The 21704-nt window shown below is 55.8% G+C and overlaps 5 protein-coding genes across 5 annotated transcripts; 3 read left to right on the top strand and 2 right to left on the bottom strand.

Moving 5' to 3' along the window:
- The first annotated feature begins 1670 nt into the window (after nucleotides 1-1670).
- On the top strand, nucleotides 1671-2039 carry LOC136112978 (scale keratin-like). Its single transcript, XM_065857921.1, has one exon. It carries the CDS (start codon nucleotides 1671-1673, stop codon nucleotides 2037-2039), a length of 369 nt encoding a protein of 122 aa, XP_065713993.1.
- A 2449-nt stretch (nucleotides 2040-4488) lies between these two features.
- On the bottom strand, nucleotides 4489-4857 carry LOC136112974 (scale keratin-like). Its single transcript, XM_065857917.1, has one exon. It carries the CDS (start codon nucleotides 4855-4857, stop codon nucleotides 4489-4491), a length of 369 nt encoding a protein of 122 aa, XP_065713989.1.
- A 1810-nt stretch (nucleotides 4858-6667) lies between these two features.
- Nucleotides 6668-7036, top strand: LOC136112987 (scale keratin-like). Its single transcript, XM_065857929.1, has one exon. The coding sequence runs from the start codon at nucleotides 6668-6670 to the stop codon at nucleotides 7034-7036; it is 369 nt and encodes a 122-aa protein (XP_065714001.1).
- A 2447-nt stretch (nucleotides 7037-9483) lies between these two features.
- LOC136112865 (scale keratin-like) lies at nucleotides 9484-9852 on the bottom strand. Its single transcript, XM_065857778.1, has one exon. It carries the CDS (start codon nucleotides 9850-9852, stop codon nucleotides 9484-9486), a length of 369 nt encoding a protein of 122 aa, XP_065713850.1.
- A 1810-nt stretch (nucleotides 9853-11662) lies between these two features.
- Nucleotides 11663-12031, top strand: LOC136112864 (scale keratin-like). The gene has a single exon (XM_065857777.1). It carries the CDS (start codon nucleotides 11663-11665, stop codon nucleotides 12029-12031), a length of 369 nt encoding a protein of 122 aa, XP_065713849.1.
- Nucleotides 12032-21704: the final 9673 nt, after the last annotated feature.

Raw genomic sequence — 21704 nt, 5'->3', positions numbered from 1 at the left:
ACTGCCCACTGTTTGCCCTTTGCCCAGCCAGCCCCCCTCAGCGCCCTGCTCTCTGTAGCCCTCTCCTTGCCATCTCTCTCTGCAAGCAGAGGGCAGACGAGCCCTGGCAGAGAGCCTGTGCAGGGCCCGGCTCTGCGTGGCCTGGCCACGGGGCTCCATCCTCCTCCCGTCGTGGCTCAGCCCAGCCTGGCCGTCCAAGGCGGCTGCCAGCACGCCCGCCGCTGGCAGAGCTCTCCTGGCCAGGGATACCCCACAGCGGCCTCAGCGACAGGGGGCAGAGAGCTGCAGGCACCCACCTACCCTTTTCCTGAGCAGAGCGAGGCAGGAGCAGCGGATGGCCATGCACAGCGAGGGCAGCGCTTTTATGCCGCACCAGAGAGTGGGGGGAGGAGCTGGCCGCACTGGAGGCACGTGTCCCGCGCTGGCCGAGCCCCTGCCTTCTCCCTGCGTGGCACGGGGCTGTTTTGCTGATGTCGTTTCCTCTCCAGCCCCAACCCGCTCTATCAGCCCCTGCAATTACCCCACTCAGACGCTTGCCAGCTGCCACCTCACGGGCCCAATTAGCCCCACTGTCTTGTCATCATCTCTGTGTGAAAGAGGGCACACGGCGTGACAAAGGCTGACTGCAAGCGCCCTGCGTGCCATAGCTCTTCTGCAAGGGCTTGGTCTCGGCGTGGCCCCCTGTCTGCTTCGCAGAGCCACAGGGAAGACCAGGGTCTCCCGCACGCCAGCGACCGCGTGACGCGCACCGTGGAGCTATTATCTACAGAGGCGCGAGGTTACGAAACGCCAAATCAAAGGCACTCCTCTCGGGCACTGCCTGCTCAGCACGATGTATCACTCGCCAGCCCAACACAGCCGGCCTCCATCTGCCCGCAGGCCGTGGCCGCGGACCTCTGCAAGTCTGGGGGAGCAAGACCCCTTGTGCTCTTCCGCAACGTGCGTGCTGCAAGGAGCACAGACCCCGACCCGTGCTGAAGTGGCACGGGCTCACTCCAGGCCTGCCCCAGCCCCGCGGGCCCCTTGCAAGTCTCCTGGGAAGCCCATTGCCGGGCGATGGTGCTGGGCAGGGGCTGCCCTCGGGGTGCTGGGCAGCTGGCGGCGCCGGCTGACGCCAAAGTCCCAGCAGCCCTTGGCTGGGCTGGCCGCGCTCGCCCTCGCCGCCGGCTCGATTCACAGCAGAGCCTGGCTGTGGGCACAGGGCAGAGGTTTCCCTGCAGCAGAGCACCAGTCAGGCAGCAAGGAGCTGCACAAGCATGGCCATCTCCTGCCTTCTACATCCCCGAGCAGGGGGATGCGTGCTGTCATGTAGCCCGCAGAGCACAGAGGGCTACAAGCCTGGCAAGCGGTATGTGCTGGTCTGGCAAGGGGATGCTGACTCAGGGAGGGGCAGGAGGCGGCCAGCCCCATAGGTGTAGGCAGGAGGGAGTGCTGCCTCTGCTGATTGGCCCAGCTGCTACTGAGCAACAGCAGGGCCGCTATAAAAGCTCTGCCACTGCCAGGCTCTCCCAACCACTGCTCTGGCTGCCTTCTCCTCAGGGAACAGGGTAAGTCTGCGAGCGCTTGTCCTCCTGGCCCCCTGCTGCGGCCCATCCGCCTCGGGTGCTCCCCTCTGCTGCTCACTTGCAATCTCTGCCCTCTTGCAGAGCACCGTTCGATCCCACGCAAAGATGTCTTGCTCTGACCTGCGCCCGGCACCAACCAGCGTCGCCGTCCCCCAGCCCATCGCTGACAGCTGCAACGAGCTGTGCGCCCGGCAGTGCCCCGACTCGACGGCCCTCATCCAGCCGCCCCCCGTCGTCGTCACCTTCCCCGGCCCCATCCTCAGCTCCTTCCCCCAGCAAGCCGTGGTGGGCTCCTCCGGAGCACCCGCCTTTGGGGGCTCCCTGGGGCTGGGCGGCCTCTACGGTGCCGGGGCCACCCAGGGCTCCGGGGGCCTCTGCACCTTTGGCAGACCCTCCTACGCTTCTCCCGCCTACAGCCCTTACGCCTTGCCCCGCTACAGCAGGAGGCTGTGGGACAACTGTGGGCCCTGCTAGACCCAGCCCCAGAGCTCCCTTGGTGCCTGGGCCCCCAGCCCAAACGCCAATGCCGACGTCAGCCACGCAGGGCTGAGCTGGCAGGCACGGGGCACTGAGGAGTGCTGAGCATCCCCAGCCCCAGACAGTGCCTGGGCAGCTGGCCGTGCCCCGCAGCCTCGGCCCTTCCCTGCCCCCTTCTCCTGCTCTCTGCTCTCCTCCCTCTCTTGCCAGCTGTCAGACGAGCTAGGACCTGGACCCCAATGGCTCTGCGGGCCTGATGGACCCCGTCCTCGGGAGCTGCAATGCTGCACGAAGGGGGCATCTGGAGCAAGAAGCCATGCTCTTGAGAAGATGCCCCTGCCTCCCGCCACCCGTGGCAACCAGCCTCTCTGGGTCTCGTCCACCACCTCTCTGACCATCTCTGCTGATCCTCTGGGCAAAATAAAGTTTTCCTGCATCCCAGTCGTGTCTCCCTCCGTCCTTGTCCCACCTAGCAAAGAGCCTGGGGGCAAGTGCCCTTCAGCAGATGGAGGGCAAATGCTGGTGCTGAGATGCCCAGAGAGGTGAGGGTGGGCGGTGCTGGGAGAGGGAGGTTGCAGGCAGCAGGCGGGGGAGAGAGAGAGCCTTGTGGTGGGACTTGCAGGAGTTGGGGAAAGGGCAGAGGGAAGGGAGCAGGACAGGTGCTGGCAGGACTCCTTGGCCTGGCCTTTTCCGCCTGGGAGCAGCAGCAGCAGCTCCTGCAGGTCTGGTGCTCCGCAGAAGCAGGGCAGCATCTCCGGGTGCCCACGCAGAGGAGGCTGGACAAAGATCCCGTGTTGAAGCCCACGCTTGGGCAATGGCCGTCGATTGCTGGAGAGCAGGAGAAACGGAGGCCGAGGGGCGACCTCGCTGCCCTCTACAGCTTCGTGAGGAGGAGAATTGGATAGGGAGATGCTGCTCTCTTCTCCCTGGGATCCAGCAAGAGTCCACAGGGGAACTGTTCAAAGCTGCAGTGGGGAAGGTTTAGACTGGACATGAGGAAACATTTCTTGGCTGAGCGGGTACTCAAAAGCTGCAGCTGGTTTCCCAGAGAGGTGGTCAATGCCCCAGGCCTCTCGATGTTTAAGAGGCTTTTAGAAAATGCTGCTGATGATTCGCTTTACAGTTTGGTCATCCCTCACGAAGTCAGGCTGTTGGACTAGATGATCTTTCTAGGTCCCTTCCAATGGAAAGATCCTGTTCTACTCTCATGTCTCCTCTGGGGAGAGCCGGAGAGAGCTGGGACCTTGGCTCGCGGTGAAGAGGAGCCTCAGAGTGTTCCTCACCAAGCTGCACACGTGCCTGAATGGAAGGCATCAAGAAGATGGAGCCAGGCTCTTCTCTGAGGTGGCCAGTGCCAGGACAAGAGGCAATGGGCACCAGCTGAAAGGCAGGAGGCTCTGCCTCAACGTGCCAGGCCACTGTTTCCCTGTGAGTGAGACTGAGCAGTTGCACAGGTTTCCCCAGGAGGGGGTGGACTCCCCGTCCTCAGAGACACGCAAAAGCTCCCTGGACACGGTGCTGGGCAGCCGGCCCTGGCTGCGGCTGCTGGAGGCAGCAGCATGACAACGTGCCCTGCGAAGCTCCTGCCACACGAATCGGGCTGTGATTTCTGGGATTGAACGTCTGTAGCAGAGAAGGGAGGAGCAGCCAGTGTGTTGGTCTGTGCTGGCTGTGAGGAGGGGAAGGAGAAGAGGAAGAAAACAGGAGGAAAAGGGACGGGAGCGGGAAGGGAAGGGGAGGGGAGGGGAGGGGAGGAAGAAGAGGCAGGAGAAGCCTCCCGTTTGCTTTCTCTCCAGGGCCTGGAGCAGGGCCACGGAGGAGCAAAGTGGCTGGATCCGATGCAAGCATTTTCCCCGGGGGGCTGCCAGCCCCTGGGGCAGCCAGGCTCATGCGTGCTGAGGCTGGAGGTCCGCAAATGCCACGTGTCCCACAGACAGGGGAGCAGCCTGCATTCAGGGGGGACTCTTGGAGCTCAAATGCGGGACCATGTGTGGCCAGAGCTGCAGGGGTTGTGGGGTGTCTCAAAATGACCTCAGCCTGGTCCTGTTGTGGCTGAGGGATTGCCCTGGTCTGGCTGGCGGAGGTTACGTGCACGGCAAGGGGAGCCCTGCAGCCCACACCGGGCTCTGAAAGAAGAGGAGGAGAGGCAGGTGTTGGATGCAAGACTGTTTTATTGCAGTGCAGGAAAGGAACCACTGGAGAAAGACACTGAAGGTAGAGGCAGGCAGGTTGTCCCTGGAGGCTTCGAGAGAGCTGTTCCTCCAGGCTTCCTACCCCACGCAGCGGCCATTGCAGAGACTAACGAGTGCCCTGTGGGACGATGGTAGAGTCGCGCATCTGGGCAAGGGACGGGGCGAGGAGGAGAGGCGGCATGGAGAGAGGCAGGCAAGGAGTGGAGGCGTGAGGCCGAGGTGGCCCAGGCAGCAAGGGAGCTCTGGGGCTGGGTCTAGCAGGGGCCACAGTTGTCCCACAGCTTCCTGCTGTAGCGGGGCAAGGCGTAAGGGCTGCAGGCGGGAGAAGCGTAGTAGGGTCTGCCAAAGGTGCAGAGGCCCCCGGAGCCCTGGGTGGCCCCGGCACCGTAGAGGCCGCCCAGCCCCAGGGAGCCCCCAAAGGCGGGTGCTCCGGAGGAGCCCACCACGGCTTGCTGGGGGAAGGACGTGAGGATGGGGCCGGGGAAGGTGACGACGACGGGGGGCGGCTGGATGAAGGCCGTCGAGTCGGGGCACTGCCGGGCGCACAGCTCGTTGCAGCTGTCAGCGATGGGCTGGGGGACGGCGACGCTGGTTGGTGCTGGGCGCAGGTCGGAGCAAGACATCTTTGTGCGAGAGTGATGAGCCTGAAAGACACGGCCCCGAGGACAGCTGTCATGCATGCGGAGAAGAGTCCCCGACCCAGCACTGCCCTGTTCCCTTGGCTGTCCTGGAGCTGGAGGGACCAGGGCCACCCCCTTGCCGCACTGCCCACTGTTTGCCCTTTGCCCAGCCAGCCCCCCTCAGCGCCCTGCTCTCTGTAGCCCTCTCCTTGCCATCTCTCTCTGCAAGCAGAGGGCAGACGAGCCCTGGCAGAGAGCCTGTGCAGGGCCCGGCTCTGCGTGGCCTGGCCACGGGGCTCCATCCTCCTCCCGTCGTGGCTCAGCCCAGCCTGGCCGTCCAAGGCGGCTGCCAGCACGCCCGCCGCTGGCAGAGCTCTCCTGGCCAGGGATACCCCACAGCGGCCTCAGCGACAGGGGGCAGAGAGCTGCAGGCACCCACCTACCCTTTTCCTGAGCAGAGCGAGGCAGGAGCAGCGGATGGCCATGCACAGCGAGGGCAGCGCTTTTATGCCGCACCAGAGAGTGGGGGGAGGAGCTGGCCGCACTGGAGGCACGTGTCCCGCGCTGGCCGAGCCCCTGCCTTCTCCCTGCGTGGCACGGGGCTGTTTTGCTGATGTCGTTTCCTCTCCAGCCCCAACCCGCTCTATCAGCCCCTGCAATTACCCCACTCAGACGCTTGCCAGCTGCCACCTCACGGGCCCAATTAGCCCCACTGTCTTGTCATCATCTCTGTGTGAAAGAGGGCACACGGCGTGACAAAGGCTGACTGCAAGCGCCCTGCGTGCCATAGCTCTTCTGCAAGGGCTTGGTCTCGGCGTGGCCCCCTGTCTGCTTCGCAGAGCCACAGGGAAGACCAGGGTCTCCCGCACGCCAGCGACCGCGTGACGCGCACCGTGGAGCTATTATCTACAGAGGCGCGAGGTTACGAAACGCCAAATCAAAGGCACTCCTCTCGGGCACTGCCTGCTCAGCACGATGTATCACTCGCCAGCCCAACACAGCCGGCCTCCATCTGCCCGCAGGCCGTGGCCGCGGACCTCTGCAAGTCTGGGGGAGCAAGACCCCTTGTGCTCTTCAGCAACGTGCGTGCTGCAAGGAGCACAGACCCCGACCCGTGCTGAAGTGGCACGGGCTCACTCCAGGCCTGCCCCAGCCCCGCGGGCCCCTTGCAAGTCTCCTGGGAAGCCCATTGCCGGGCGATGGTGCTGGGCAGGGGCTGCCCTCGGGGTGCTGGGCAGCTGGCGGCGCCGGCTGACGCCAGAGTCCCAGCAGCCCTTGGCTGGGCTAGCCGCGCTCGCCCTCGCCGCCAGCTCGATTCACAGCAGAGCCTGGCTGTGGGCACAGGGCAGAGGTTTCCCTGCAGCAGAGCACCAGTCAGGCAGCAAGGAGCTGCACAAGCATGGCCATCTCCTGCCTTCTACATCCCCGAGCAGGGGGATGCGTGCTGTCATGTAGCCCGCAGAGCACAGAGGGCTACAAGCCTGGCAAGCGGTATGTGCTGGTCTGGCAAGGGGATGCTGACTCAGGGAGGGGCAGGAGGCGGCCAGCCCCATAGGTGTAGGCAGGAGGGAGTGCTGCCTCTGCTGATTGGCCCAGCTGCTACTGAGCAACAGCAGGGCCGCTATAAAAGCTCTGCCACTGCCAGGCTCTCCCAACCACTGCTCTGGCTGCCTTCTCCTCAGGGAACAGGGTAAGTCTGCGAGCGCTTGTCCTCCTGGCCCCCTGCTGCGGCCCATCCGCCTCGGGTGCTCCCCTCTGCTGCTCACTTGCAATCTCTGCCCTCTTGCAGAGCACCGTTCGATCCCACGCAAAGATGTCTTGCTCTGACCTGCGCCCGGCACCAACCAGCGTCGCCGTCCCCCAGCCCATCGCTGACAGCTGCAACGAGCTGTGCGCCCGGCAGTGCCCCGACTCGACGGCCCTCATCCAGCCGCCCCCCGTCGTCGTCACCTTCCCCGGCCCCATCCTCAGCTCCTTCCCCCAGCAAGCCGTGGTGGGCTCCTCCGGAGCACCCGCCTTTGGGGGCTCCCTGGGGCTGGGCGGCCTCTACGGTGCCGGGGCCACCCAGGGCTCCGGGGGCCTCTGCACCTTTGGCAGACCCTCCTACGCTTCTCCCGCCTACAGCCCTTACGCCTTGCCCCGCTACAGCAGGAGGCTGTGGGACAACTGTGGGCCCTGCTAGACCCAGCCCCAGAGCTCCCTTGGTGCCTGGGCCCCCAGCCCAAACGCCAATGCCGACGTCAGCCACGCAGGGCTGAGCTGGCAGGCACGGGGCACTGAGGAGTGCTGAGCATCCCCAGCCCCAGACAGTGCCTGGGCAGCTGGCCGTGCCCCGCAGCCTCGGCCCTTCCCTGCCCCCTTCTCCTGCTCTCTGCTCTCCTCCCTCTCTTGCCAGCTGTCAGACGAGCTAGGACCTGGACCCCAATGGCTCTGCGGGCCTGATGGACCCCGTCCTCGGGAGCTGCAATGCTGCACGAAGGGGGCATCTGGAGCAAGAAGCCATGCTCTTGAGAAGATGCCCCTGCCTCCCGCCACCCGTGGCAACCAGCCTCTCTGGGTCTCGTCCACCACCTCTCTGACCATCTCTGCTGATCCTCTGGGCAAAATAAAGTTTTCCTGCATCCCAGTCGTGTCTCCCTCCGTCCTTGTCCCACCTAGCAAAGAGCCTGGGGGCAAGTGCCCTTCAGCAGATGGAGGGCAAATGCTGGTGCTGAGATGCCCAGAGAGGAGAGGGTGGGCGGTGCTGGGAGAGGGAGGTTGCAGGCAGCAGGCGGGGGAGAGAGAGCCTTGTGGTGGGACTTGCAGGAGTTGGGGAAAGGGCAGAGGGAAGGGAGCAGGACAGGTGCTGGCAGGACTCCTTGGCCTGGCCTTTTCCGCCTGGGAGCAGCAGCAGCAGCTCCTGCAGGTCTGGTGCTCCGCAGAAGCAGGGCAGCATCTCCGGGTGCCCACGCAGAGGAGGCTGGACAAAGATCCCGTGTTGAAGCCCACGCTTGGGCAATGGCCGTCGATTGCTGGAGAGCAGGAGAAACGGAGGCCGAGGGGCGACCTCGCTGCCCTCTACAGCTTCGTGAGGAGGAGAATTGGATAGGGAGATGCTGCTCTCTTCTCCCTGGGATCCAGCAAGAGTCCACAGGGGAACTGTTCAAAGCTGCAGTGGGGAAGGTTTAGACTGGACATGAGGAAACATTTCTTGGCTGAGCGGGTACTCAAAAGCTGCAGCTGGTTTCCCAGAGAGGTGGTCAATGCCCCAGGCCTCTCGATGTTTAAGAGGCTTTTAGAAAATGCTGCTGATGATTCGCTTTACAGTTTGGTCATCCCTCACGAAGTCAGGCTGTTGGACTAGATGATCTTTCTAGGTCCCTTCCAATGGAAAGATCCTGTTCTACTCTCATGTCTCCTCTGGGGAGAGCCGGAGAGAGCTGGGACCTTGGCTCGCGGTGAAGAGGAGCCTCAGAGTGTTCCTCACCAAGCTGCACACGTGCCTGAATGGAAGGCATCAAGAAGATGGAGCCAGGCTCTTCTCTGAGGTGGCCAGTGCCAGGACAAGAGGCAATGGGCACCAGCTGAAAGGCAGGAGGCTCTGCCTCAACGTGCCAGGCCACTGTTTCCCTGTGAGTGAGACTGAGCAGTTGCACAGGTTTCCCCAGGAGGGGGTGGACTCCCCGTCCTCAGAGACACGCAAAAGCTCCCTGGACACGGTGCTGGGCAGCCGGCCCTGGCTGCGGCTGCTGGAGGCAGCAGCATGACAACGTGCCCTGCGAAGCTCCTGCCACACGAATCGGGCTGTGATTTCTGGGATTGAACGTCTGTAGCAGAGAAGGGAGGAGCAGCCAGTGTGTTGGTCTGTGCTGGCTGTGAGGAGGGGAAGGAGAAGAGGAAGAAAACAGGAGGAAAAGGGACGGGAGCGGGAAGGGAAGGGGAGGGGAGGGGAGGGGAGGAAGAAGAGGCAGGAGAAGCCTCCCGTTTGCTTTCTCTCCAGGGCCTGGAGCAGGGCCACGGAGGAGCAAAGTGGCTGGATCCGATGCAAGCATTTTCCCCGGGGGGCTGCCAGCCCCTGGGGCAGCCAGGCTCATGCGTGCTGAGGCTGGAGGTCCGCAAATGCCACGTGTCCCACAGACAGGGGAGCAGCCTGCATTCAGGGGGGACTCTTGGAGCTCAAATGCGGGACCATGTGTGGCCAGAGCTGCAGGGGTTGTGGGGTGTCTCAAAATGACCTCAGCCTGGTCCTGTTGTGGCTGAGGGATTGCCCTGGTCTGGCTGGCGGAGGTTACGTGCACGGCAAGGGGAGCCCTGCAGCCCACACCGGGCTCTGAAAGAAGAGGAGGAGAGGCAGGTGTTGGATGCAAGACTGTTTTATTGCAGTGCAGGAAAGGAACCACTGGAGAAAGACACTGAAGGTAGAGGCAGGCAGGTTGTCCCTGGAGGCTTCGAGAGAGCTGTTCCTCCAGGCTTCCTACCCCACGCAGCGGCCATTGCAGAGACTAACGAGTGCCCTGTGGGACGATGGTAGAGTCGCGCATCTGGGCAAGGGACGGGGCGAGGAGGAGAGGCGGCATGGAGAGAGGCAGGCAAGGAGTGGAGGCGTGAGGCCGAGGTGGCCCAGGCAGCAAGGGAGCTCTGGGGCTGGGTCTAGCAGGGGCCACAGTTGTCCCACAGCTTCCTGCTGTAGCGGGGCAAGGCGTAAGGGCTGCAGGCGGGAGAAGCGTAGTAGGGTCTGCCAAAGGTGCAGAGGCCCCCGGAGCCCTGGGTGGCCCCGGCACCGTAGAGGCCGCCCAGCCCCAGGGAGCCCCCAAAGGCGGGTGCTCCGGAGGAGCCCACCACGGCTTGCTGGGGGAAGGACGTGAGGATGGGGCCGGGGAAGGTGACGACGACGGGGGGCGGCTGGATGAAGGCCGTCGAGTCGGGGCACTGCCGGGCGCACAGCTCGTTGCAGCTGTCAGCGATGGGCTGGGGGACGGCGACGCTGGTTGGTGCTGGGCGCAGGTCGGAGCAAGACATCTTTGTGCGAGAGTGATGAGCCTGAAAGACACGGCCCCGAGGACAGCTGTCATGCATGCGGAGAAGAGTCCCCGACCCAGCACTGCCCTGTTCCCTTGGCTGTCCTGGAGCTGGAGGGACCAGGGCCACCCCCTTGCCGCACTGCCCACTGTTTGCCCTTTGCCCAGCCAGCCCCCCTCAGCGCCCTGCTCTCTGTAGCCCTCTCCTTGCCATCTCTCTCTGCAAGCAGAGGGCAGACGAGCCCTGGCAGAGAGCCTGTGCAGGGCCCGGCTCTGCGTGGCCTGGCCACGGGGCTCCATCCTCCTCCCGTCGTGGCTCAGCCCAGCCTGGCCGTCCAAGGCGGCTGCCAGCACGCCCGCCGCTGGCAGAGCTCTCCTGGCCAGGGATACCCCACAGCGGCCTCAGCGACAGGGGGCAGAGAGCTGCAGGCACCCACCTACCCTTTTCCTGAGCAGAGCGAGGCAGGAGCAGCGGATGGCCATGCACAGCGAGGGCAGCGCTTTTATGCCGCACCAGAGAGTGGGGGGAGGAGCTGGCCGCACTGGAGGCACGTGTCCCGCGCTGGCCGAGCCCCTGCCTTCTCCCTGCGTGGCACGGGGCTGTTTTGCTGATGTCGTTTCCTCTCCAGCCCCAACCCGCTCTATCAGCCCCTGCAATTACCCCACTCAGACGCTTGCCAGCTGCCACCTCACGGGCCCAATTAGCCCCACTGTCTTGTCATCATCTCTGTGTGAAAGAGGGCACACGGCGTGACAAAGGCTGACTGCAAGCGCCCTGCGTGCCATAGCTCTTCTGCAAGGGCTTGGTCTCGGCGTGGCCCCCTGTCTGCTTCGCAGAGCCACAGGGAAGACCAGGGTCTCCCGCACGCCAGCGACCGCGTGACGCGCACCGTGGAGCTATTATCTACAGAGGCGCGAGGTTACGAAACGCCAAATCAAAGGCACTCCTCTCGGGCACTGCCTGCTCAGCACGATGTATCACTCGCCAGCCCAACACAGCCGGCCTCCATCTGCCCGCAGGCCGTGGCCGCGGACCTCTGCAAGTCTGGGGGAGCAAGACCCCTTGTGCTCTTCCGCAACGTGCGTGCTGCAAGGAGCACAGACCCCGACCCGTGCTGAAGTGGCACGGGCTCACTCCAGGCCTGCCCCAGCCCCGCGGGCCCCTTGCAAGTCTCCTGGGAAGCCCATTGCCGGGCGATGGTGCTGGGCAGGGGCTGCCCTCGGGGTGCTGGGCAGCTGGCGGCGCCGGCTGACGCCAAAGTCCCAGCAGCCCTTGGCTGGGCTGGCCGCGCTCGCCCTCGCCGCCGGCTCGATTCACAGCAGAGCCTGGCTGTGGGCACAGGGCAGAGGTTTCCCTGCAGCAGAGCACCAGTCAGGCAGCAAGGAGCTGCACAAGCATGGCCATCTCCTGCCTTCTACATCCCCGAGCAGGGGGATGCGTGCTGTCATGTAGCCCGCAGAGCACAGAGGGCTACAAGCCTGGCAAGCGGTATGTGCTGGTCTGGCAAGGGGATGCTGACTCAGGGAGGGGCAGGAGGCGGCCAGCCCCATAGGTGTAGGCAGGAGGGAGTGCTGCCTCTGCTGATTGGCCCAGCTGCTACTGAGCAACAGCAGGGCCGCTATAAAAGCTCTGCCACTGCCAGGCTCTCCCAACCACTGCTCTGGCTGCCTTCTCCTCAGGGAACAGGGTAAGTCTGCGAGCGCTTGTCCTCCTGGCCCCCTGCTGCGGCCCATCCGCCTCGGGTGCTCCCCTCTGCTGCTCACTTGCAATCTCTGCCCTCTTGCAGAGCACCGTTCGATCCCACGCAAAGATGTCTTGCTCTGACCTGCGCCCGGCACCAACCAGCGTCGCCGTCCCCCAGCCCATCGCTGACAGCTGCAACGAGCTGTGCGCCCGGCAGTGCCCCGACTCGACGGCCCTCATCCAGCCGCCCCCCGTCGTCGTCACCTTCCCCGGCCCCATCCTCAGCTCCTTCCCCCAGCAAGCCGTGGTGGGCTCCTCCGGAGCACCCGCCTTTGGGGGCTCCCTGGGGCTGGGCGGCCTCTACGGTGCCGGGGCCACCCAGGGCTCCGGGGGCCTCTGCACCTTTGGCAGACCCTCCTACGCTTCTCCCGCCTACAGCCCTTACGCCTTGCCCCGCTACAGCAGGAGGCTGTGGGACAACTGTGGGCCCTGCTAGACCCAGCCCCAGAGCTCCCTTGGTGCCTGGGCCCCCAGCCCAAACGCCAATGCCAACGTCAGCCACGCAGGGCTGAGCTGGCAGGCACGGGGCACTGAGGAGTGCTGAGCATCCCCAGCCCCAGACAGTGCCTGGGCAGCTGGCCGTGCCCCGCAGCCTCGGCCCTTCCCTGCCCCCTTCTCCTGCTCTCTGCTCTCCTCCCTCTCTTGCCAGCTGTCAGACGAGCTAGGACCTGGACCCCAATGGCTCTGCGGGCCTGATGGACCCCGTCCTCGGGAGCTGCAATGCTGCACGAAGGGGGCATCTGGAGCAAGAAGCCATGCTCTTGAGAAGATGCCCCTGCCTCCCGCCACCCGTGGCAACCAGCCTCTCTGGGTCTCGTCCACCACCTCTCTGACCATCTCTGCTGATCCTCTGGGCAAAATAAAGTTTTCCTGCATCCCAGTCGTGTCTCCCTCCGTCCTTGTCCCACCTAGCAAAGAGCCTGGGGGCAAGTGCCCTTCAGCAGATGGAGGGCAAATGCTGGTGCTGAGATGCCCAGAGAGGTGAGGGTGGGCGGTGCTGGGAGAGGGAGGTTGCAGGCAGCAGGCGGGGGAGAGAGAGCCTTGTGGTGGGACTTGCAGGAGTTGGGGAAAGGGCAGAGGGAAGGGAGCAGGACAGGTGCTGGCAGGATTCCTTGGCCTGGCCTTTTCCGCCTGGGAGCAGCAGCAGCTCCTGCAGGTCTGGTGCTCCGCAGAAGCAGGGCAGCATCTCCGGGTGCCCACGCAGAGGAGGCTGGACAAAGATCCCGTGTTGAAGCCCACGCTTGGGCAATGGCCGTCGATTGCTGGAGAGCAGGAGAAACGGAGGCCGAGGGGCGACCTCGCTGCCCTCTACAGCTTCGTGAGGAGGAGAATTGGATAGGGAGATGCTGCTCTCTTCTCCCTGGGATCCAGCAAGAGTCCACAGGGGAACTGTTCAAAGCTGCAGTGGGGAAGGTTTAGACTGGACATGAGGAAACATTTCTTGGCTGAGCGGGTACTCAAAAGCTGAGTGGTGCATGCTGTCATGTAGCCCGCAGAGCACAGAGGGCTAGAAAGCCTGGCAAGCGGTATGTGCTGGTCTGGCAAGGGGATGCTGACTCAGGGAGGGGCAGGAGGCGGCCAGCCCCACAGGTGTAGGCAGGAGGGAGTGCTGCCTCTGCTGATTGGCCCAGCTGCTACTGAGCAACAGCAGGCCTGCTATAAAAGCTCTGCCACTGCCAGGCTCTCCCAACCACTGTTCTGGTTGTCTTCTCCTCAGGGAACAGGGTAAGCCTGTAAGTGCTTGTCCTCTTGGTCCTCTGTTGTGTCAGTTTTCTATTCCTCTGGGCACAGTGAAGTTTTCCTGCTTCCCAATTAGTTCTTCTTCTGTTCTTGTCCGGCTTTGGGAAGACCCTGAGAGCCAAAGTACATTATCTGTGGGAGGTCATATGCTGGTCCTGACATGCCCAGGGCCTGGTAAGGAAGGCAGTGCTTGGAGAGCAGTGATGCAGGCAGCCAGCAGGCATTGGAGAGAGAGCCTTTCGGTGGGACTTGCAGGAGCTGGGGGAAAGCAAAAGCAGGACAGTTTCTGGCGTGTCTCCTTCACTTAGCCTTCTCCACATGGGAGCAGCACCAGCTCTGCTAGATTCCACTGCGTTTTTTCCTTTTTCAATAGCTTGGCCTAGGTAGCCCCTCCAGTTACCTGTATAACTCCAGGGCCCCTCTTGGCTATGGGATTTCAGCCCTCTCCATGCTCTGCAGTGGGTTCTGCAGCCCGTATTCCTTCCACCAGTACAGTCGGTTCCTCAGCAGCAGCTGTGGCCAGGGTAAAGATAGCTGGACTATCCCTGGTTCCTCTCCTCAAAGTGTCCATCTGCTTTTTCTTCGGATTAACTGTCTCCATTCTTTCTATTTTAGTTCTCATTTTATGCTAGTTGAGGATATTTTTCACGAACTAATTTAATAAGTGTGTGGATTTTAAACTTTGTCAATCCAGGAGAGGTTTATCTTGTTTTCCTTTAACTTTCATTCTCATTAAAGTTCTGCTGCATATTACAATAAGAATTCTGTTTATCCCCCTGTTAAGTGTGGCTTTGTTAACAGTCTTAGAGGTTGTGAAGTTCAGCTTTTAGTATCCAGTTTCCATCCCCAACACCAGCAGAGAAAAGCAGTTCATATGCCCTTCTGAAAGCCCATTTCTGCAACCATGGATCTTTCCCCTTGTCCTGTTGGCTACTATTGTTTTATGGTATTAAGAACATTTGGACCCCTTTTTTCCCCTGCTGATTGTTAGTCAAGAATGATTCTTTCATATTGTACTTGAAGAAGTGTGACTAAAGGAAAATATACCCTATCAAAAAAGGGATATTACTAATTTATTGTGTTTTTCTGTGATTACCTCTTTACTAACCGCTATGGTAGATTTAAGTGAAGAGTTGCCTGGTACTGACAATTTACACTCAGGTAAATTTATCTCAGAGAAGCTCCCGAAGAGGAAGAGAGAGGAAGAACATTACAAGACAGATATAATGATGCACCATAGATTTAATGGCTGAGAAATATATTTTTTAAAAATGTGCAGCATAAGAAAGCAATGGGGTTGAATATGGGTAAAACATCATCCATTTCAAGGCAATGTTTGACAGCTGAGCATCCAGCTCCTACATGCAACAATAGAAGTTACATTTTTCACGTCATTGATAACAGAGAAAGGCATTAAGTCAGAAATGCCAAGCTCCTGCAGTCCCATTAGCTTAGGAAAAAGCTGAGGGTGGTCAGCAAGCATATGGTCATGAGTTCAGTCCTGCATCCGGATCACACTTTTAAATTTCTGTTTTTTCCCCAAGACTTTATCATGGCCCACACCGGTTGTAGCGACGGTAGGACCTCCCATAAAGGCCACCTAGACCTGAATATCCAAGGCTCCCAAGTCCCAAGGAGCTGCCAGAGGAGATGGGGACTCCCCCAGCATTGAGAGCATCCCCCACAGCTGCAGAAGCTGAGGATCCCACGGTGGTATTTTGTGGGAAGGAGCTGAGGATTGGGCCAGGCAGGGTCACCACCACAGGGGAGGGCTGGATGACATACGTCGAGTCCTGGCACTGCCTGATGCAGGGCTCGTTGCAGCTGTTCGCCAGTGGAGTTGGGCTGCAGGTGGTGGGAGGACACAGATCATAGCAGGACATGTCTGCAGAATGGAACTAAGTCTGAAACACAGGGAAGGAAGTAAACACAAGACAGAAATTATAATTATAGTCATGTAATTAAGCTGCTAAGATGATGGAGAGTGCAAGAAGCTAGCTAGAGACTGTGGAGAATGGAATAATGTCTTAGGTTGAAAGGAGATTTCAATGAAAATTAAACTCCTTGGTGCTGCAGAGGACAACTCGTTGCTCTGCCTGTTCCGAGAAGTCTTTAACAGCTCATTTCCCACAACACTCCTTCAGGAGGGGTGCAGCCCTGTAGTACGTGGGAAGCGAGGGACAAGGTATGTGATCTCCTATATAATACAACTCAGGGAAATTCTGCCCCACAACAGAGAGAAGGAGAAGCTATTCCTCAGCCGCTAGAAGTGAGAAGTATAACCTGAATAATGTGACATCCACCTGTGAAAGGGAGTTGTTATCCTCCCCACAGATGGACTTGTCTCTTAAACAGCAAATCAACAAATATCCTGCCTAATTCTTATTTAGTCATGCCCTTTTCTTTCTGCTTATTATGAGTCTTACAGAGAAAGCAGCTTTCTGCCTTTTTCTGAAGGTGGAGAAATGGAAGTCGACCATTTCCAAAATTATTTCATAAACAGAGTAGGTGGAACCTTTACTATCAATATTTCAGTAACAGTACCAAAGTATTCAGAGCATTTTAGGAGGAGATGATTGAAATATTTCTAGTCTCAATGTGCTTAGAAATGGAGGATTATTTTCATAGTATTCTGTTGTAAGAAGGAGTATGCTTTCAACATTGCTCAGCAGACCTTTGAAAATTTGAGCCCACTTACTCATGTATCTACAGAAAAAAAGCTCTAAGCCCAGATCTCTGTACAGATTCTCCACATCTACTTCTGATTGCTGAGCAATTTGCATGCAGAGATTTGAACATCCTGGAACTGAATGCCTCAGTGACATAAATGAAAAATTAGTCTGAAGTCCTGTGTCCAGCACTTGCCAGCCTCCAAAGAACAGCTACCTTCTTTATAGAAAGAGCTACATGCAGGTCTTACATACACACTGGTAAAGAGCATAAATCTTAGACAAAACAGTGCAAAAATAAAATACAATGAAGACAACAATTCAGGACATTGAAAGATACTAAGCAGATTCAGACTTACCCTTTTCACCAAGGAGAATAAAGCAGAAGTGGATGGCAGCAGCCTGCTCTGAGTTGGCTTTTATACTGTGTTCTAGAGTGCCTGAGGAACTGAGACATACTTTGTACATGTAGTTATTTACCAGCCAATCATTAAAGACTTCTTGTATGCAAAACACTCCAAGCTGATGATTTACTTTTTTCCTCACTGTTTGTATTTATTGCCTTGATTTAACTTTCTCATCATAATGTACGCATTCCACTACAGAGGTTTCTTTTGTCTTAAAATCTTATGCGGCCAGGTAATTCCTGGTCAGCTCAACTGATTCATCTGAGTTACTAATGGAATTATTTCGCATCCTAGGCACAATATGTCATGTATGTTGACCCAGATTAATACATATATTAGGAAAGATCTACATGAACTCCCCTTTGAAATCCCCCTTTGCTGTTCATAGAGAGCTTAAGTTTTTGCCACATCTCACTCTGAAAAGGTCAGAAGCTACTGTTTCTGACTCTGAATTGGACTGTAGGTTTGTAAAATTCCTCTTAAATAGCCACACAGCCACAGAAATTTGGAAAACAATTTTGTTACAGCAAGCACTTTGCAGAACTGATTACAGTCAACCGCTCTTGCAGGTGCCTATTGGAAAATAGATTATGTGAGGGAATACGTCGTTTTACTTTCTTGACTCAGGAGGCAGGATGAAAGAGTATCAGCAGTCTGATATATTCATTTTATACTGAAGTACTATGATTCCATGAAGGAATTTGAGACAGAGCTCTTCAGTTTGGAAACTGAGCGTCAAAGTCCTTAATCTAAGAAGTCTACTAGTTTTAGCTTTCTTCCTATGTCAAACTCCAAGAAAATGATTCAGGTCAGATTGAGGATGCATGTGAATTTCAGGCTGTTCAGAAACACTAGCACTCAAAGATTTGCAGAAGCTTACCTGTGGCATCATAAAGTTGCCAAACAGTTTTACATTTGCCATTAAATTATTCTTTTTCCCTACTGTGTCTTGCACTATTATACGAAATTATACTCCAAATTAATGGTAGCTGCTCACAGAAGTTTGTAATATTCTTGTTCTTTTTTCCTCTTTCGAAAGCAAATAATGTTGTCTTCATTTTGCATGGTCTTAAAGAACATCACAATGTGCAGCATTTCAATTTCTTTTTCAAAGACAATTTCTAGATTAAAAAGTAATTGCATACGATGCATGAGCAGACTTTAGAGCACGGGTCAGTATTCCAGTCTCTCCTCTCCTAATGCAAAGAGATAATTTGCAGAGACATGTAAATTATCTCTGAGCTGTATCTTCATGAAGTTCTCCTGTGAAATACATGGTGATTGTATGCTTTTGAAGAACAAAAGCCTTCGAAGTTCAGAACACATTTTCATCAATGGCTCAGACATGCAAATAACACATAATCAGAAAATGTGAAGCTATGCGACACTATTTGAACATGATGGGCATTCCAGATTTGTGACCAGGACTACTAATAAACTTCACAAACTTCCTCACATCATATGGTGTCACAAGCTAGAGTCCTTTCATTTTTTACTTAAAATACAAATAAGTATTTGTACAAAATGGCATATTAAAAATCCCATTCCATTCTTCAGTTATTGGACAGATTTACTAGATGGATAACTGATGGATTCACCAGTCTTTCCCCAATGCTCTTGCACACACACAGGCACAGTATGTGCATACACAGTATGAAAATGTGAAAAGCATGTTCCTCTATAACAATAACTAACTATTGATCATAAGAGAAGCATGTGGTTTTGAAAACAAATTCATCAAAAGGTATGGTGATGATGAAAAGAATCACAAGTCCTCTCCTGAAGGTGAACACCTGTCAAGTCAGCCTGGCTGTCTCAATCTTCTCTTCTAGGAGCTGAAACCTTTGAGATATTGCTCATTGGAATATTACAAAGAGTAGTAGTAATCCTAAATCTCACAGTCACTTACCAGGGATCAAATTGCACACTCAGGACTTAAAAGCTCTTGCTCTGGCAGCAGGTGGTACTCCCATGGGCCAGTGTGACCAAAAATGCTAAAGAGCAGACAAAATTCCTAACCAAACTGCTTTTTCACTCATCCACATTTTGGGAAGGTGGAGTCAGAATGTAGAGCCAGGCACATTTAATGGATGCAAAGAAAAAAGATGAAAGAGACACCATGGATTGTGGCTTTCATCCAATGCCAGGATAAGTCCAGACAATAAACAGTAAACAAAACTGTTTCACTAGTGCTAATGCAGCCATATGGGAAAGAAGAAAAAACAACAACAAAACCCCAACAACTGCAGTAACTCGCTAAGAAATCTGCAAGGGTATGTCAAACTGGGCAGCCTGAGAAAGCAATAAAAGCTCTTGCTCTTTAGAGCCTTCTTGACTCTTCCCTCAGCCCTGAATGCAAGACAGAAGCTACAATTCTGGTTTCAGCTCTACAAAATTTGATATTGAAATACATCTTCACTGACAGGAGTACCAAAGACTTGGTGTCCTGCAAAAACAACTGATGTTACTATTTTTCCTACAGGACCAAATTCCTGTGTTAAATATGCAGGCTGACCTCCATAAGAGAAAACTCTTTTGCAACACCTGCAAATGAATTATGACTTCTTTGGAATGCATCCCCTGTGATCAAGCACAGCTTCAGTTGAGATGGCAAAAAATCTATTACATATTAAATTCAGACCAACCTTTTCTTGTGTTATAACATCAAACTGCTAACTTTCCATGTTCTTCGGTTGTTTATTAAGAAAACCTACACCTTAAAATTATTCTTTCTTGTAACTGATGTGCCTCCTTTAATTTAGCTCCACTAAATGACTGTAGTCAATATAACTTTGTCAGCATCTTTCCCTGGCTTTAATTAGAGTTCAGCATCAGTCTTACAGACACAGACATACACTCCAAGCAAGACATTTCAGAGATATCAGGCTGTGCGCCATGTGGGATGACAGGACACTGAATCATCCCGAGCCTGCAGGTAGAGCTTTTCAAATCTTCCTTCTTCAGGGACCGAAGCTCCCAGTGTCTGAACACCTCCTTTTTTACAACACAGATGACCAATCTAGAACAAAGCAATGCCCAATAAAATTCAGATGTACTAGACACAACAAATAGCAGTCAGTTTATAAAGACACACTGAGTAAGGGTTATAGCTTAGAATCTTTTGATATCTTTCTCCCAGAAGTGTTAGCCAGGCCAGCAAATTTCAAGGCAAATTCCCTTGCAAAAGTACCACATACCCTTCTCTTCATCCCCTCCCAGACTTAGCAGGGCCTGATCTCAGCTGCCAAGAGGTGCTACACCTGCCAGAAGGCTCTGGGATGCACTCAGAGGGGCGCACCAGTCTGCTGCTTCTCTCCCACAACCTCCATCCTGAGCAAGTTCAGCTGCGCTCAGGAAAAGCATGATGTCTCCCTTCTATTAAAGGCTTTTCCTAAGTATCACAGATGAGTAAAGAGGCCCACAATCTTCTTCCAGGTTGCCCAGGTAACAGCACATACACACTATTTGGGCAGCAAGCTATAAACAGGTAAGTCGAGGTAGTGCTTCAGAAAAAGGTTTGTCCCTATAATTTCCAGTGTTCCCCATGCCCCTGCAGATTTTCCTGCTGCATCCCTCTGCCTTCTTTTCTACATAGATACTGTTGTTTTCTACATCTACAGAAGGATAAGGAGAAACTCAGTGAGTTTTTGCCTGCAATTCAGCTATTCCCCCATTCAGCTTGTTTCCCCACTCTCATCCCTCTTCTAAGACAAACATCTCAAAACAAATATTTTCTCATAAAAGAGCAATATTTCAAGTTAAAGGGTCTTTTTCAATCTCCATGGTAGAGTAGGTGAAGGGTCTTTAAAGTGCAAATAGAAGCAGCTTGCTTGCTCTGAGATTTTCTCCTTATGCAAAAACAGGAGACACCCCTATTGCAGGTGAACATGACCACTTTCCAGCCTTTGGTAAATTGTCTTGGGCTTGATTTACCAGTATAAACAAAATAAAAACTTTTTTATTCAACCGAAATCTGACTCATTTCCTTTGGCAACTGGCATGAAGTTATTTGCACAGTTGTTTCTGGAACTGATGACTTCCAAAGGGACACGTTTCACCACTGAGAGTCTGGAAAAGAGGCTGGGAGATGAAAGAAACACGGGCAGACTCAGAGTATGATGCAGCACAAATTTAATGAGGCTGAGGAATGGAAGGAAGCAATGCAAAGTGTAAGGAATACATTTCCATGGTCCGCTAAGGACAGTGCCCTCTCATCCCTCCAACAATGACATACTCAGCAAAACGAGATCTTCCTTCTTCATTGTTTAAGTGAACTGTACTAATTCAGCCATGCAGAACGATTTCTAATGATTACGTTTTTACCTACTCATTATCAAATACAAAAAAGCATAAGAGAACAAGACATTTGATTAGAAATACAAAGTAAAGCATAACAAAAGACAAGCGAAGGCCTGGTTTTAGGAGATGCCAAGCTCCCGCAGCTTCATTAACTTCCAGTTGTGGGTGTCTGACATCTAGCCATGGCCCTGTGCTCAGTCCTGCCTTCGGTCCTGCTTCAGCATTCCGAGTCATTTCTTCCTGCTTGCTCCTCGTGCTTCAGCATGGCCCATAGAAGCCACTGCGGTAGGTGTTGTAGCGACGGTAGGGCCGGCTGTAGCCACTGCCCAGGCCTGGATAGCCAAAGCTTCCAAATCCCAGGGAGCCGCCAGAGGAGATGGGGACCCCCCCAGCACTGAGAGCACTCCCGACAGCTGCGGATGCTGAGGATCCCACAGTGGTGTTCTGGGGGAAGGAGCTGAGGATGGGTCCAGGCAGGGTCACCACCACAGGAGAAGGCTGGATCACCACTGCTGAGTCCTGGCACTGCCTGACACAGGGCTCATTGCAGCTGTTTGCCAGCGGGGTTGGGCCACAGGGGATGGGTGGACACAGATCGTAGCAGGACATGGCTGTGTGGTGGAGATAAATCTGAAACACAGAACCATAAATAAATGCAATACAAGAATTTAACCAAAACTCTGTGCAGGTGAAATTCTCTGATAAGGGGAGTATATGACAAACTAAAAAGAGATTCCATGGGGAGAAAGATGACATTTTTCACCAGATCCAGAGTACTTTGAAAACAAGGTTGAGCTTGCAATTTCTTGAAGGAGACTGGTGGGGAAGATAGCACTGGTGCGTCTCAGTTAGGAACTTATCCTGAAGCCTTTGTGGTTAGTCAGCTAGCACAGGAAGCAGTGTATGTGTCGGTGCTGAAAGCCTCTTTGCCCACATTGCAGAGGATGCCCTAACCACATGGCCATAATACTGCCCTGGGAAAAGGCACTTTCAC

The sequence above is a fragment of the Patagioenas fasciata genome, chromosome 30 (assembly GCF_037038585.1).
Source record: "Patagioenas fasciata isolate bPatFas1 chromosome 30, bPatFas1.hap1, whole genome shotgun sequence".
In the NCBI taxonomy this organism is placed as follows: domain Eukaryota; kingdom Metazoa; phylum Chordata; class Aves; order Columbiformes; family Columbidae; genus Patagioenas; species Patagioenas fasciata.
The sequence above is the reverse complement of the archived record's forward strand: the minus strand, read 5'-3'. Positions and strand labels throughout refer to the sequence as shown.